Source organism: Rhinopithecus bieti, unplaced genomic scaffold (genome assembly GCF_001698545.2).
Source record: "Rhinopithecus bieti isolate Rb0 unplaced genomic scaffold, ASM169854v2 scaffold_16097, whole genome shotgun sequence".
NCBI classification, from domain to species: domain Eukaryota; kingdom Metazoa; phylum Chordata; class Mammalia; order Primates; family Cercopithecidae; genus Rhinopithecus; species Rhinopithecus bieti.
The window spans coordinates 1,595,882-1,610,846 of record NW_016808851.1 but is presented as its reverse complement, the minus strand read 5'-3'; the positions used below and the strand labels follow the sequence as shown (position 1 = coordinate 1,610,846).

At 39.8% G+C, this 14,965-nt stretch overlaps 1 protein-coding gene across 3 annotated transcripts in view; it reads left to right on the top strand.

The window, feature by feature from the left end:
• Positions 1–14,965, top strand: part of RMND1 (required for meiotic nuclear division 1 homolog) — a 53,662-nt gene that overhangs the window by 22,098 nt on the left and 16,599 nt on the right. For all 3 annotated transcript variants that reach the window (XM_017887617.1, XM_017887616.1, XM_017887618.1), the window contains 6 exons: positions 1,068–1,143; positions 4,466–4,505; positions 7,435–7,535; positions 11,381–11,487; positions 12,412–12,476; positions 13,701–13,777. In XM_017887617.1, the coding sequence (XP_017743106.1) occupies positions 1,068–1,143; positions 4,466–4,505; positions 7,435–7,535; positions 11,381–11,487; positions 12,412–12,476; positions 13,701–13,777 (466 nt within the window). The remainder of the gene's footprint in view (positions 1–1,067; positions 1,144–4,465; positions 4,506–7,434; positions 7,536–11,380; positions 11,488–12,411; positions 12,477–13,700; positions 13,778–14,965) is intronic.

The following is a 14,965-nucleotide window of genomic DNA, read 5'->3' as shown; positions in this document are numbered from 1 at the left end:
AAAAAAAAAAAAAAAAAAGACAACCTTTTGCAAATTAAGAGTATATTTATTAATTGATTAACATTGGTTGTAATTTATATTATGGAATATATGCTTATGATAAATATCAATATACTAATATGTAAAGCAACTTCGTATGATGAATATTGGTATATTAGCATATGTTTAACAATACTCAGGCCAGGCCCCGTGGCTCATGCCTGTAATGCACTTTGGGAGGCCAAGGCAGGAAGATGGCTTGAGCTCAGGAGTTCAAGACCAGCCTGGGCAACATAGTGAGACCTCATCTCTACAAAACATGAACAAAAACTTAGCCGGGTGCAGTGGCGCATGCCTGTAGTCCAAGCTACTTGGGAGGCTGAGGTGGGGGGAGTCCCTTGAGTCCAGGAGGTTGAGGTTGCATTGAGCTGAGATCGTGGCATTGCACTTTAGCCTGGGAGACAGAGCAAGACCCTGTCTCAAAAAAAAGAAAACAAATTTTTTTTAATAGTTGCGGGTGGCTGCAGTGGTAGCCCCTGCAGTGATTAACCTTGAAATCACATATGTTTGAAATGATCAGTATCTTTACTTCTGTGTATTTTCTATTGCCCTATTATTTATACTTTAAAATTCAGCAGGAGTAGTTTGCAAATATTAAAATTGCATTATTAATGAAATAGTATTTAAAGGAAGAGAATATATTAATACTTCAAATTTTATTTTTAATTAATTTCGTAGAAAGAAGTCTAATTCTTGACACTTAGTTATATTGAACCTAAGACTTTAATAATTATCTGGACTAGTGATTATTGAATCAAAATGGGCATGAATGAGCTCTAATAATAATATCACAGGTTGTTGAGTGTTTTATAAAAGTAATTGCTGATCATTTTTTTGGTGGTCATAGTTGCATTTTTATATATTAAATCCTTTCAGAGGCCTTAGTAGAAAGATGGTGATTGTGTTACAGAGCACTCCATGGTATATAAAGAAATGATCTTAAGTACTTTATTAGAGTGTTTATAGGTGACTCTTATACCTTGTGTTACCTTCACATAGCTTTTTTGTTCATTTATTTTAAATCACAGATGCAGCAAATATTTTGGTGATGGGTGTGGAAAATTCTGCAAAAGAAGGTGATCCTGGAATGATATTCTTCTTCAGGTAAGACAGGAAAGAAGCCCCGTTAGGTGTTGATGGGTTTGGGTCAAGTAATTGTGGTCTTTAAAGGTGCAGGCATACCTTTCTTAACAGTAAATGTGTTCAAATTGTATTTGTGATTTAAATTTATCACTTAATTCTTATTTAATCTAGGAGAGTTTGTCACTTTTAGGAATTCTCTGGTAAACCCTCTTATAAAGTAAATAATTTTTTAAACAAGTGAATGATCTTCCCCGGGGTGTCTTTCTTTGTACATACGGATTTTCATGGACTAAATTTCCGGAAAGCAGCCAAATTCCTATTCATCTTTAGTGCCCCTTGTCAGACTCCTGCCCCAGGGAAACTCCCGCTACCTCCCTGCTGTCTCTTGCCATTTTCTTTCTTTTCTCCCTTCCCCTTTGGTAGCTCTTTAAAGTTTTAGCTTACCTCTCCAGAGGTTTTAGACTAGGAGACTCACATATACACTTACTCCTTTTATCTAAAGGCTGACTCAATACTAAATACTCCACAGTAGCTGCCTGGGAATGATAATAATGATAGAACCGTGTGAAATAATCTCATTTATCCTCACCACACTCGATGAAGGTCTGTTACTCCTATTTTGTACCTGAGGAAACTGAGGGTCATAGGCATTAAGTGAATTACCCATAGTCATGAGACTAATACGTGACAGAACAGAAACACATGGATCATATGTAGGAATCCAAAATTGAGTGAAGTTTTTGTGGTCATAATCCTTATAGTTGATTATCAGTGGAAGTTCTTTTTTCCTTTCAATGCCTACCTTCCTGTTGACCCCATCTTTAGAGATAATCAAGATTCCAGCATTTAATTCAAGCAGAATAATAGCATCCCTGTTGTTCCGAGTGAGGAATTTAGGTTTCTGAGGGACTCTAGATCAGCACTGTCCAGTAGAAATATAACGCAGCCTCGGCTGGGCGCGGTGGCTCACGCCTATAATCCCAGCACTTTGGGAGGCTGAGGCGGGCGGATCACAGGGTCAGGAGTTTGAGACCAGCCTGGCCAACATGGTGAAACCCTGTCTTTACTAAAAATACAAAAAATTAGCTGGGGATGGTGGAGGGTGCCTGTAATCCCAGCTACTCAGGAGACTGAGGCAGGAGAATCACTTGAACTCAGGAGGCAGAGGTTGTGGTGAGCTGAGATCGTGCCATTGCACTCCAGCCTGATTTATAGAGTGAGACTCTGCCTAAAAAAAAAAAGAAAAGAAAAAGAAATATAATGCAAACCTCATATGTAATGATACATTTTCCAGTAACCACATTTTAAATATTTTTAAAAAGATAAAATTAATTTTGAACAACACAAATAATATGTTTCTTGAAATTAATTTTCATAATGTATTTTATTCAACCCAGCAGATCTAAAATATTATCATTTCAACATGTAATTAATAATGATATTTTTTCACTCTTTATACTAAATATTTCAATTTTGCAGTGTACTTTACTCTTACTCTTACAGCACATCTCAGTTTGCACCAGGCATGTTTCAAGCGCTCAGTAGCCACATGTGGCCTCTGAGTATCATATTGCACAGTGCAGTGCATTCCTCTAGATGGAGGAATATGCAATTCACCAGACCTCTCTTCTGCCTGGAAGGGATTCTCTGAACTGACACTTTGGCTGTAGCTTGAAATACCTTTCAAATCCGTATTCAGAAAGGGCCTTATCCCTGCCTATTGTAACAGCTGACTTATTGTCTCCCTGCCTGCCTGCTCACCCACCACTAGTCTGTTTGTCTGTTGTAAGCAGGGTCATTCTTCAGTGGCCATTTCTGACCATTACACTCTCCTGCCTAAATTTCCATGGACTATGAACAAATTCTCGATCACTACATAAAGTTCCCTTCTGTATTGGCCCCTGCTTGCCTCTTCAACCTGGTTGCCCACTACTTGACCACATCTGCAGCCATGCAGCTGCTGGCTGTTTATTCTGAGATGCTGCTCTGCTCCCTCCCACCTCCTCTCTGAGCCTGTGTGTCCTCTCTGCTGTGTTGTCTCCTCTTGTTTTCTCATTTGGCTACCTCTGCTAGTCCTTTAGCAAAGGAGTCCCTCCGGTGTACATCCCATGGTTCATCCCATGGTACATCCCATCCTACTCTGCGTACTTGTGTAGCACTGATCACACACTGTTGTAATTGGTGGCCTAAGTGTCAGCCCCAGTCTTTTCTAGGTTGAGGATAGGAATGAAATCATACTTACCTTTCTGTCACAAATACTAAGCACGGACGGCCGGGCGCGGTGGCTCAAGCCTGTAATCCCAGCACTTTGGGAGGCCGAGATGGGTGGATCACGAGGTCAGGAGATCGAGACCATCCTGTTAGATCGAGACTAACCTGGTGAAACCCCGTCTCTACTAAAAAATACAAAAAAACTAGCCGGGCGAGGTGGCGGGCACCTGTAGTCCCAGCTACTCAGGAGGCTGAGGCAGGAGAATGGCGTAAACCCGGGAGGCAGAGCTTGCAGTGAGCCGAGATCCGGCCACTGCACTCCAGTCTGGGTGACAGAGCAAGACTCCGTCTCAAAAAAAAAAATACTAAGCACGGACCCACACATATACTAAATACTTAAGAAATGTTTAAAGAATAACGTGGGGCCGTTAATATTTTTACCTTTTATTTCCTCCTTTCCTTCCTCCAGTGCAGTGACCCTGAGCCATAACTCCTGTTTTTATTTACTACCTGAAACAGCTTCAACACGTCAAACTTCAGAAATCAAAACAAGTGCATTTGTAGTTTTAGACCCTAAATAATGTTAAAGCCATAATCAGATTCAGAGGGCCTCCTATGATGTCATGGTAGTTCTGTTCAAAGCACTGTGAGCACGGGGAGCATTATTCCATAGAGGCCTTTAACCATCTGACGCTTAAATTAACCACCATCTCTTTATTCCACAGCTATTACAGGCATAGTCCTTTATTCCTTGCCCTAGTAGAATCTGCCTAATGAGAGCTAAAACAAGGTCTCAAAAAATTTCCTTGTTCTGATTTCTGTGGATCAGAATTGAACCAGGTATGAAAGAGTCTACATATGTGAAGTTATATAGTATTACAATAATGGCTATTTGTTTGGCAAACCATGTGAGAAATCATAAACTCTGGGGAGGCCAGGTTTTATCAAGAATTTTATTTTCGCTCTTATTGTAACAAGCTCACCTAAGGACCATAATAGCAAATTAGTAAGTACATCATATTTTGAAAAATCGCATCCTGTATATATTCTAGAAGTTACATGGTTTTATATATGACCCTAAAGAATGTATTCTACCTGTATCTTAGTTGGTTCTTTTATTTTTTTAAATCAGGGAAGGAGCTGCTGTGTTTTGGAATGTGAAAGACAAAACTGTAAGTGTAAATAAAAATGTGAAAGTATAAAAATGTAGTTTTGTGAGAATGAACTAATGAGCACAAACTGAAACATTAGAAATTAATAGATAATGCACAACTTATTTGCTCTATATTACATGATACTTATCAGTTTCAGCTTCCAAAATATATTGTATTTTGGGTTAAGAGTTCCTGCATTTTCCTTTCTCTAGACATGCACTAGTTTGTGGAGAATCAGAACCATCCTAACTATACTGCACACAGAAAGAAGTACTGTAGACTTTGCATGTTGTACTATACAAAATATATACACAGTTAATTGGAAGCTGGTTCCATTGAGGGTTCTTTTAGGTCAAGTTGTCTAGAACTTACTAATGGGAAATAATTTTTTCAATATCCAAATCAAGATTTGTTTAATACAACCGTTTTAGAGGTAAATTGGTAATCTACATTAAAGCCTTTATATTTAACCCAGCAATTTTACACCTAGAAATTTATCCAAAGGAAATAATCATAACTATTCATGATGATTTTTGTACAAATATGTTCAAAGCAATATTTATAATGGCAAAAATTAGAAATTACCAAAATACACAACAATAGTTTGTTAAATACATTCATATACTACAGTTATACTATAGATTCCCTTAGAAATCATGTAAAAAAAAATCTATTTCTGGAGATTACCATACATAAAATGCAGTTACATTAAAAGAGCAGATTATATGGCCAGGCACGGTGGCTTACACGTATAATCCCAGCACTTTGGGAGGCCAAGGCCAGCAGATATCTTGAGGCCAGGAGTTCGAGACCAGCCTGGCCAACATGGTGAACCCCATGTCGACTAAAAATACAAAAGTTAGCTGTGCGTGGTGGTGCGCACCTGTATCCCCAGCTACTCTGGTAACTGAGGCACAAGAATCGCTAGGAGGCAGAGGGTGCAGTGAGCCAAGATCAGGCCATTGCACTCCAGCCTGGGAGACAAAGGGATACTCTGTCTCAAAAAAAAAAAAAGGTTACAAAATATAACCAATATAATCTCAGAACTGGTTAAAAAACATGCTTTATACAATCCCAATTTTACTAAAAGGAAACACACACAGTAGGGGTGGGGAAGAGAACTTGGAGAAAAGAAAATATAAATGACCAATAAATATAAGAAAATACAAGTTGGCTGTTTGAAGTTACAAAGATATAAAAGGCTGATAAACCTCATTTTCTTAAGAGTAGTTTCATAAATGTTTAGATTCTACATTTGAAAAAACTACTTTGGAGAGCAGGCTAGCAATATCATAGTGTGGGCCAGGTGTGGTAGCTCACACCTATAATCTTACCACTTTGGGAGTCTGGGGTGGGAGGATCACTTAAGCTCAGGAGTTCCAGACCAGTCTGAACAACATAGTGAGATCCCATCTCTACAAAAAGTTTTTAGAGCTGGGTGCGGTGGCTCACGCCTGTAATCCCAGCACTTTGGGGGACCGAGGCTGGTGGATCATGAGGTCAGGAGATCGAGACCATCCTGGCTAACATGGTGAAACCCCATCTCTACTAAAAATACAAAAAAAAATTAGCCGCACCTGGTGGCGGGCGCCTGTGGTCCCAGCTACTCGGGAGGCTGAGGCAGGAGAATGGCGTGAACCCAGGAGGCAGAGCTTGCAGTGAGCCAAGATTGCACTACTGCACTTCAGCCTGGGCAATTGAGCAAGACTCAAAAAAAAAAAAAAAAAAAGGTTTTAGAAATTAGCCTCCAGCCTGGGGGACAGAGCGAGACTCCGTCTCAAAAAAAAAAAAAAAAAAGAAAGAAATTAGCCAGGTGTGGTAGCATGTGCCTGTAGTCCCAGCTACTTGGAAGACTGAGGCAGGAGGATCACTCGAGCTCAGGAGTTTGAGGCTGCAATGAGCTATGATTGCATTAGTAGCATCACTGCACTCCAGCCTGGGTGACAGAGTGAGACCCTGTCTCTTACATATATACATATTGTGTAAGTGCACATATCTTTTTATCTAGCAATTCCTAAAGAAATATTCCCACAAGGCCATGAAGACCTATGCACAAGTATGGCACATTGCAACATTGTAATAGTAGAGAGTAGGAAAAACTCCCCATGGAGGACACACCTAGGTTGGTTAAATAAATTGCAGTTCCCTTGTTAAGGAAAATAGTATTGAAAATGTTCATGTGCATAATATGATCCTAGTTTACATAAAAAGCAGCATAAATAGGTACATATATACACATAAAAAGTCTGGAAGGATATGCACCAAGTTTAATCATGGTTGCCTCTGGGGATTAGGATTTCAGTAGGGCAGAGAGAAAGAGATGATCACTTCCCACACCTGTGTGGCTTAATCTTTCATCAGTATGTTGGGCTTTACTTTTCTTTTTTTTTTTTTTTTTTTTTGAGATAGGGTCTTGCTCTGTCACACAGGCTGGAGTGCAGTGGCCTGATATTGGCTCACTGCAACCTCCACCTCCCAGGCTCAAGCCAGCCTCTCAGGTAGCTGGGACTACAGGTGTGTGCCACCACACCCAGATAATTTTTGTATTTTTTTGTAGAGACAGGGTTTTGCCATGTTGCCCAGGCTGGTCTTGAACTTTTGAGCTCAAGGATCCACATGCCTCTGCTTCCCAAAGTGCTGGGATTACTAAAGAGATTTAAAGAATACAAATTATAATATTACTAGTGATTTTCTTTGGGTTGTGGGATAATGATAACCTTGATTTTCTTTTGCATTCTCATCTGTGTTTTCCAAATGTAAAAACAAATGAACATGTCATCCTGATTACTTTAGTATCACAATGGATTTGATGTGCCTTTTCCTTAAAAACATGCAACAGAAATAATGCCTGTAAGTGTAATGAAGACTGTTGTAAGCATTAAAATCATAACATACTTGAACTGAGGGAGTCAGTTATGATTTCAAGTTAATCTTCCTTTTCTTCTAGATGAAGCATGTGATGAAAATTCTAGAAAAACATGAAATTCAGCCCTATGAAATCGCACTGGTACACTGGGAAAATGAAGAACTTAACTACGTAAAAATAGAGTAAGCAGCTTTTCATCAAATTTATGAAAGGGGCACTTGGAATAAATTAGGTAAAGCAATAGAGGAGACAAATTATTATGCATATGGAAACTTTTTTTTTTTTTTTTTTTAAGACAAAGTCTTGCTCTGTCACCCAGGCTGGAGTGCAGTGGTGCGATCTCGGCTGACTGCAACCTCTGCCTCCCGGGTTCAAGCAATTCTCCTGCCTCAGCCTCCCAAGTAGGTGGGATGACAGGCGTGCACCACCACGCCCAGCTAATTTTTTGTATTGTTAGTAGAGACGGGGTTTCACCATGTTGGCCAGGATGGTGTCGATCTCTTGACCTTGTGATCTGCCCGCCTCAGCTTCTCAAAGTGCTGGGATTACAGGTGTGAGCCACTGGACCTTGCCTGGAAACTTCATTTTAAGAAAAAAGTGGCCGGCCACAGAGGCTCACACCTATAATCCCAGTACTTTGGGAGATTGAGGCAGGTGGATTACCTGAGGTCAGGAGTTCAGGACCAGCCTGGTCAACATGGAAAACCTGGTCTGTACTAAAAAATACAAAAATTAGCTAGTTATGGTGGTGGGAGCTTGTAATCCCAGCTACTCGGGAGGCTGAGACAGGAGAATTGCTTGAACCCGGGAGGCGGAGGTTGCAGTGAGCCGAAATCGCGCCATTGCACTCCAGCCAGGGTGACGAGAGTGAAACTCCATCTCAAAAAAAAAAAAGGGAAAAAGGTTACTGGTACAAATACAAAGTCTAAACCATATAATAAATATTAGAAGATAAACATAATTTTTTGAACTTCTCAGGCTATCCACAAGTTAAAACAAGTCAATAGTATAGCCCCAAAATGGAAATTTTAAGTTTCTAAGCAGCATAATCCAATAAAATAGTATCCTTTTATCAAATGAACCTATCAAATTATTCCAGTAAATTTTTCTCTTAATCCAGTTTTTTCCTATTGATTTTGGGGTGGGGTGGTATAAAAGGAAGTATGGTGAGGGGCAATCTGAGAGACCCACTTGTAGAGGTGTGGATGCTGGAAGAAGTGGGACCTGATGTACCATTTTCACTAAGATGTATGGGTAGGCAACGTTCTAGCTGATTTTCCTGACTCAGCCAGAGGGAAAAAATGAAGAGATGTTAGGGCTGAGACAGAGGCAGTACGAACAAGATGGTAGTGTCTTTTTCCTCATGGAGTTACCTGTCCAGTGGAATATGAGTCTTTGCAAGTTCTTAAGAAAGGTAGTGTTGGCCAGATACGGTGACTCACACCTGTAATCTCAGCACTTTGGGAGGCCAGGGTGGGAAGATCACCTGAGTCAGGAGTTCAAGACAGCCTGGCCAACATGGTGAAACCCCATCTCTACTAAAAATACAAAAATTATCCAGGTGTCATGACAGGCATCTGATCCCAGCTACTTGGGAGGCGGAGGAGGAGAATTGCTTGAACCTGGGAGGCGGAGGTTGTCATGAGCCGAGATCGCACCACCGCACTCCAGCCTGTGCAACAGAGTGAGACACTGTCTCCAAAAAAAAAAAAAGAAAGAAAGAAAGAAAAAGCATTAAAAGCAGAGCTTTGGGAAGATTTGGAAGAGAGACAGAGACTAGCTATAGAAAGACCAGATGGGGATAAGAGCTGAGTAATCAGCACTTAGCACCAATAGGGCCCGTCACGGTTTTTTGTTGTTGGTTTTTTTTGGAGACAGAGCCTCTCTCTGTCGCCCAGGCTGGAATGCAGTGGCGTGATCTCAGCTCACTGCAACCTCCGCCTCTGGGTTCAAGCAATTCTCTGCCTCAGCCTCCCGAGTAGCTGGGATTACAGGCGCCTGCCACCATGCCTGGCTAATTTTTATTTTAGTGGAGATGGGGTTTCACCATCTTGGCCAGGCTGGTCTTGAACTCCTGACCTCATGATCCACCCACCTCAGCCTCCCAAAGGGCTGGGATTACAGGTGTGAACCACTGCACCCAGCCACAGTTTTCTAAGTAAGTGCCTTCCATGCATTATTGCATTTAATCCTGAGAAAAACCCTATAATTGCAGCTAACTGGCTTTCAGATGAGATTTATTGAATCCTGTCTAGCCAAAGGGCACCTGACTGTGAGTCAGCCTGAGCCCAGTGGCGGCTGCAGTCAGAGGTAAGAATGTAAACCTGAGAGAGACAGCAAATGAGCAGCCCGTAGTTTTGTTATCTTTTAGTGGTTATTCAGCCCTTGGCCTGCGGATATGGCTCCTGTGAATCCCCTTTCTGTGTTCTATTAGGTTTACATTACAATGGCAAAAACCACGATGACTTTTCCACCAACCTAATACTTCCATATCAAACTACTGCTTACTAGACCCGTGTGTGTGTGTGTACGCTTATCCTCACAGTCTGTGAGGAGTAAAATCCTCAGTGCTTAGGATCCCAGTCAGCTATTTTGTTTTGTCAGAAACACTGTCCTGGCTGCCACCTACATGGTTATTATTTGAGTTCTGCCACGATTCCAGGGATCTGCTCATCTCTGTGGTATGGGCCGAGCTCACTCATAAAGCCTCTTGTGGCTGAGCACAGTGGCTCATGTCTGTAATCCCAACACTTTGGGAGGCCAGGGTGGGCAGATCACTTGAGGTCAGGAGTTCGAGACCAGCCTGGCCAACATGGTGATACCCTGTCTCTACTACAAATATAAAAATTAGCGGGGTGTGGTGGTGCATGCCTGTAAGCCCAGCTACTTAGGAGGCGGAGGCAGGAGAGTCGCTTGAATCCAGGAGGCGGAGGTTGCAGTGAGCTAAGATCATGCCACTACACTCCAGTCTGGGCAACAGCGAGACTCTGTCTCAAGGAGAAAAAAAAAAAAACAAAACCTCTCGTGACTGCTGTCTTTGCTTTCCTTCCTCCATCTGAGGCTGTCATAGCAGATGCCACCTCTCAGCCCTCCATCAGGCCCCTTGTCCCCCTCCCTTTGGCTGTCTCTTCTTGTCTGACATCTTTTGTGAAGGTTTACCCTGTATTTTTACCATTTAGTTGTGATGTTTATATTTACACATTCCCCTCTTCCCCTGTCCCCTGTCCAGGGTTCTCCACAGTCACATATTCATTTTCACAACTTACTTGTCTCCCTCCCCAACCCCACCATGTCAGTGTGAGTTTAGTTACACTCCATATGTAGTTTTATATGGAGCATTTTTTCACATAGAAATTTACTGTGAACGTTCTCCTTTTTATTAACTATCCTTCCACAGCACACTTTTAAGTTTTTCTTGTGTGGAGTGACTATTACTGAGCCAACCCCTACTGAACATTTAGTTTCTTTCCTAATTTTTTACTCTTAAACACTGACCATTTTTTAAAGTTTTCAGCTGGGCGAGGTGGCGCACGCCTGTAATCACACCACTTTGGGAGGCCAAAGTGGGTGGATCATTTGAAGTCAGGAATTCGAGACCAGCCTGGCCAACATGGTGAAATTCCATCTCTATTAAAAATACAAAAAAAATTAGCTGGGCATGGTGACGCACACCTGTAATCCCAGCTATGGGGGAGGCTGAGGCAAGAGAATCACTTGAACCCAGGAGACGGAGGTTGCAGTGAGCTGAGATCGCATCACTGCTCTAGCCTGGGCGGCTCAGTGAGACTCTGTCTCAAAAAATAAAAAAGTTTTCTTGTGCACAAATTTTTCTTTGCATCTTAGATTATTTCCTTAGGATAAACTCCTAGAGAGGGAATTACTTGGACCAAAGGGTATGAGAACATTTGTAACACTCCTGATACAAATTATCAAAATGACCTCCAGAAAGATGATATGGTGTCTTTTTCAAAGGAAAAGTTAAAGTGCTTTTTAAGTTTAGAAGGTATTATCTTTTTGCTTTTCACAGGGGACAGTCAAAACTTCACAGGGGGGAAATCAAGTTAAATTCAGAGCTGGATTTAGATGATGCCATTCTAGAGAAGTTTGCTTTCTCCAATGCTCTCTGCCTTTCTGGTAAGTTCCTATTGCTTATAGGATAGGGTACTACAGCTGTCATTTCATTGAGGGAAGTTTAAATATGTAGTAATGATTTTTGAAGTATATTTTCAGAATACTCAACAAAGGCTTAGCATTCCTTTTCCTTTTTTTGCCTCTGTCAGAAAAAATATCTGGTATAAAAGGTAGTACTGTGCTGAAGTTACTCATTCCTTATTAATTGTATTAATAAAGCTTAACCTTTCCAAAAGTAGTTTTTAGATGATTATATAGCTTTTGTTTTTTTCTCTTCTCTCTATGAAATTGTTATTCTTAGATAGTCTGTAATCCAGACAGAGATGCCCAGCTTTGTGTGACTGGGCACAGGTCCCGGTGTAGAAAAACATACTCTAGTGTTTCATAGCAATGGGACCCAGAGTCACAGTGGCTGTAAGTTTGTTCTGAAAGATCCATGTCCCGAATAAAACGATAGAAGTTCTTTAAGAATGTCTTTCGCCAGCAGTCTACCTTAGATGGCTGCTGCAGCATCCTGTCCGTCCCACCCTGAGGGGCTTTGGAGATTTCTGAGGTTTAGTCCTCGTCCTGAGGAGTAAAGGAGAGGCCAGGAAAGTCTTAGTCCCTCCTGCAGAGCTACCCATGGTATCAAGGTGTACCCTACCCTCCTCAGTTTCCAAGATGTAATATTAGAAAATCAAGAATTCTACTAAACGTAGTTTTGGTCTACCAACAGTTCATGGGAAGCGATTCAGTTTCCTCTATCCACTTTAATTCTGTCCTTTATGATAATTAACTGTTCTTAAGTTATATTTTCAAGTTTTTTTTTCCAAGTACTTTTTCTTAACCTATTATTGAAATAGTAGTGAAGATACTATGCAATTATGTATTTTATATAAATGTGAATATGATGATAAAGAAATGTTCCATTATTAATTTTTTTCCCAGTAAAACTGGCAATTTGGGAAGCATCACTGGATAAATTTATTGAATCTATTCAGTCAATTCCTGAGGTAATTATATCAATTTTATGCTTATTCAAGGATTGATTTTTATGTGGAAAAAATATGAATTTCCCAATATAACAATACATAGTTGTCCCTCAGTATATCCGTGGGAGATTTGTTCCAAGACCCCACTGGATACCAGAATCTACCAATGCCCAAGTCCCTGATATAAAATGGTAAATATTTGCCTATAACCTTTGCATATCCTCCCGTATACTTTTAACCATCTCTAGATTACTTATAATACCTAATATAATGTAAATACCATGTAAATAGTTGTTATACTGTATTATTTAGAAAATAATGACAAGAAAAAACAGTTTGTACATGTTCAGTACAGATGCAGCCATTCTTTTTTCTCTAAATATTGTCAATTTGCAGTTGGTTGAATCTGCAGTTGCAGAACTTATAGAGGGCTGATTGTTTAGGAGTACAACAAAATTATTATAAACAATAAGAAAGCTACACTTAACTTAAGCAAACTAGAACTCCCAGTTGCATGTAAAATGGCAAAATAAGAAACTTCATATTGATTATTTTTTACTTTTTAAAACTTCAAATTGTTTTCCTCTGTTGGTGCAGTATTTTTTTTTTTTTAATGTTAATATAATTGAAATGGGGTCTGGCCATGTTGCCCGGGCTGGTCTCGAACTCCTGGGCTCAAGCAGTCCTCCAGCCTTGGCCTCCCAAAGTGCTGGCATTACAGGCCATGAGCCACCATGCCCATCAGTTGCAGTATTTTTAATGTAACTGAATTAAAGAAAAAAGTGAAATGTTTCCTCTCTAAGAAAGGAAATTATGACCACTTTTCCGATTTAAGAAAGTGATAAATTATGAGAAAATAGTGGCATGAAAATACATATAAACTTATATTAACATTTCAGTATACATTAAAAATCATTTTATTGTAATTCACTATCTTTATTGTGAAAGAGTAATCTAATTATACTTCGGAAAGGAGGCCCTGCTTTTCCACTAAGAGATTAGGAATGTGTATCTCATATGAAATGCTGATGAGAAGGGAAATGAAAAAAGGGAATATACAATTTCTACCTAATAAAGTTATGAAATTTCAAGGTGAGTTAAGACATTAATCTGGGAGACAGCCATCCTAAAAATATATTTACATAGGATCCATATCATGCCACTTCAGATTGTGCCCTGTTGACCAAATGCTTATTAGAAAGAGAGATACATGGTTTTTTGGTTTTTTGATTCCCTCTCAACTAGGCTTTAAAAGCTGGGAAGAAAGTGAAACTATCTCATGAAGAAGTCATGCAGAAAATCGGGGAACTCTTTGCCCTAAGGTAAAAGTTTTCTCTCTTAATAAAATATTTCACATATTTAACAGTCTCAAGAAAACATTCCCATAGTTCTGTGGTAAAGAGCAAACATTTACACCTTTATGGAAATTGTAGCTGTTTTCATTTCATTGGTTATAAGCAGGGAGAACTCTTACCCATTAGAAGTAGTTGGGCTATGTTAAGACTACTGAAAGAAATTATGCATGTGCAAAAGAGATCATGATTCATCTACATTAAACCCACATTAAGGAACACAGTAGATGTTCTTTGAAGGTAGAAAGACATATTCCTGAATTTGGTTAATGGGAATTCTCTGTAAAACTGTATCACTGCATCCTAATGCTAACTAGACCTAATTGCTACAGAAAAGTTTCTTTGAATCTGAGACACCAAGATGCCACTGGAGAGAAAAACTGCTGCCAGTTAAACTATGACAATACTTTTTTTATCAGAGGATTAAAATCTTACACTTACTGAAATAGCTTTTAGTCTTAGCTGGATATAAATTATATCACATTCCCTCTTAGGCATATATGAAAAGGAGAGCATAAGAAAATAAATTATTTAAGGCAAAGACAAGTAAGTCTCAACTGCCACCTGTCAGACACCATTAATTTTAAGATGCCTCAAGATGGTAAAATGGGAATAACTACGTCTAAAAACTGATGAATCATTTAAATAAGTGTCTGGAAAGGTTTTCAGCTTATTTTATTCTTGTAGTTGTCCCAGGATTTATGGAATGAAACATCCCAGATGTTGGTGTTTTTCTCACAGGCAGCATTGTCCAGTTTATCCCTTCTAGCATGTGGAGTGAGTTACCAGAGCTCATTGCAAATGTTCACCTAAGACTTGTTTTTCCACATTCTCCTTAGACGCTCTGCCTGGAGAGGAGAAGTGGTACAGTGTTTCATTGTCTATGTACCTCTCATAGCTCAGGACCTCTAGTTCAGGGTGCCAGCAAAAATTAAAAGCCCATCCATCAGGAGCATCCTGTAGCAGATCTGAAGCCTCAAATTCTCTGAGAAGTAGGGTACAGAGATTCTTCTCTCCTGTTCTCTTGGTCATGCAAGTAGAATTTGATATTAGTGAATTATAATATCCAAACTGAATAGTTAAGACTAAATATACGTAGGTTTATGAATAGTTTCTATAAAGGCTTACTTTTATTATCCGGTTTTCTTTTTTTTTTTT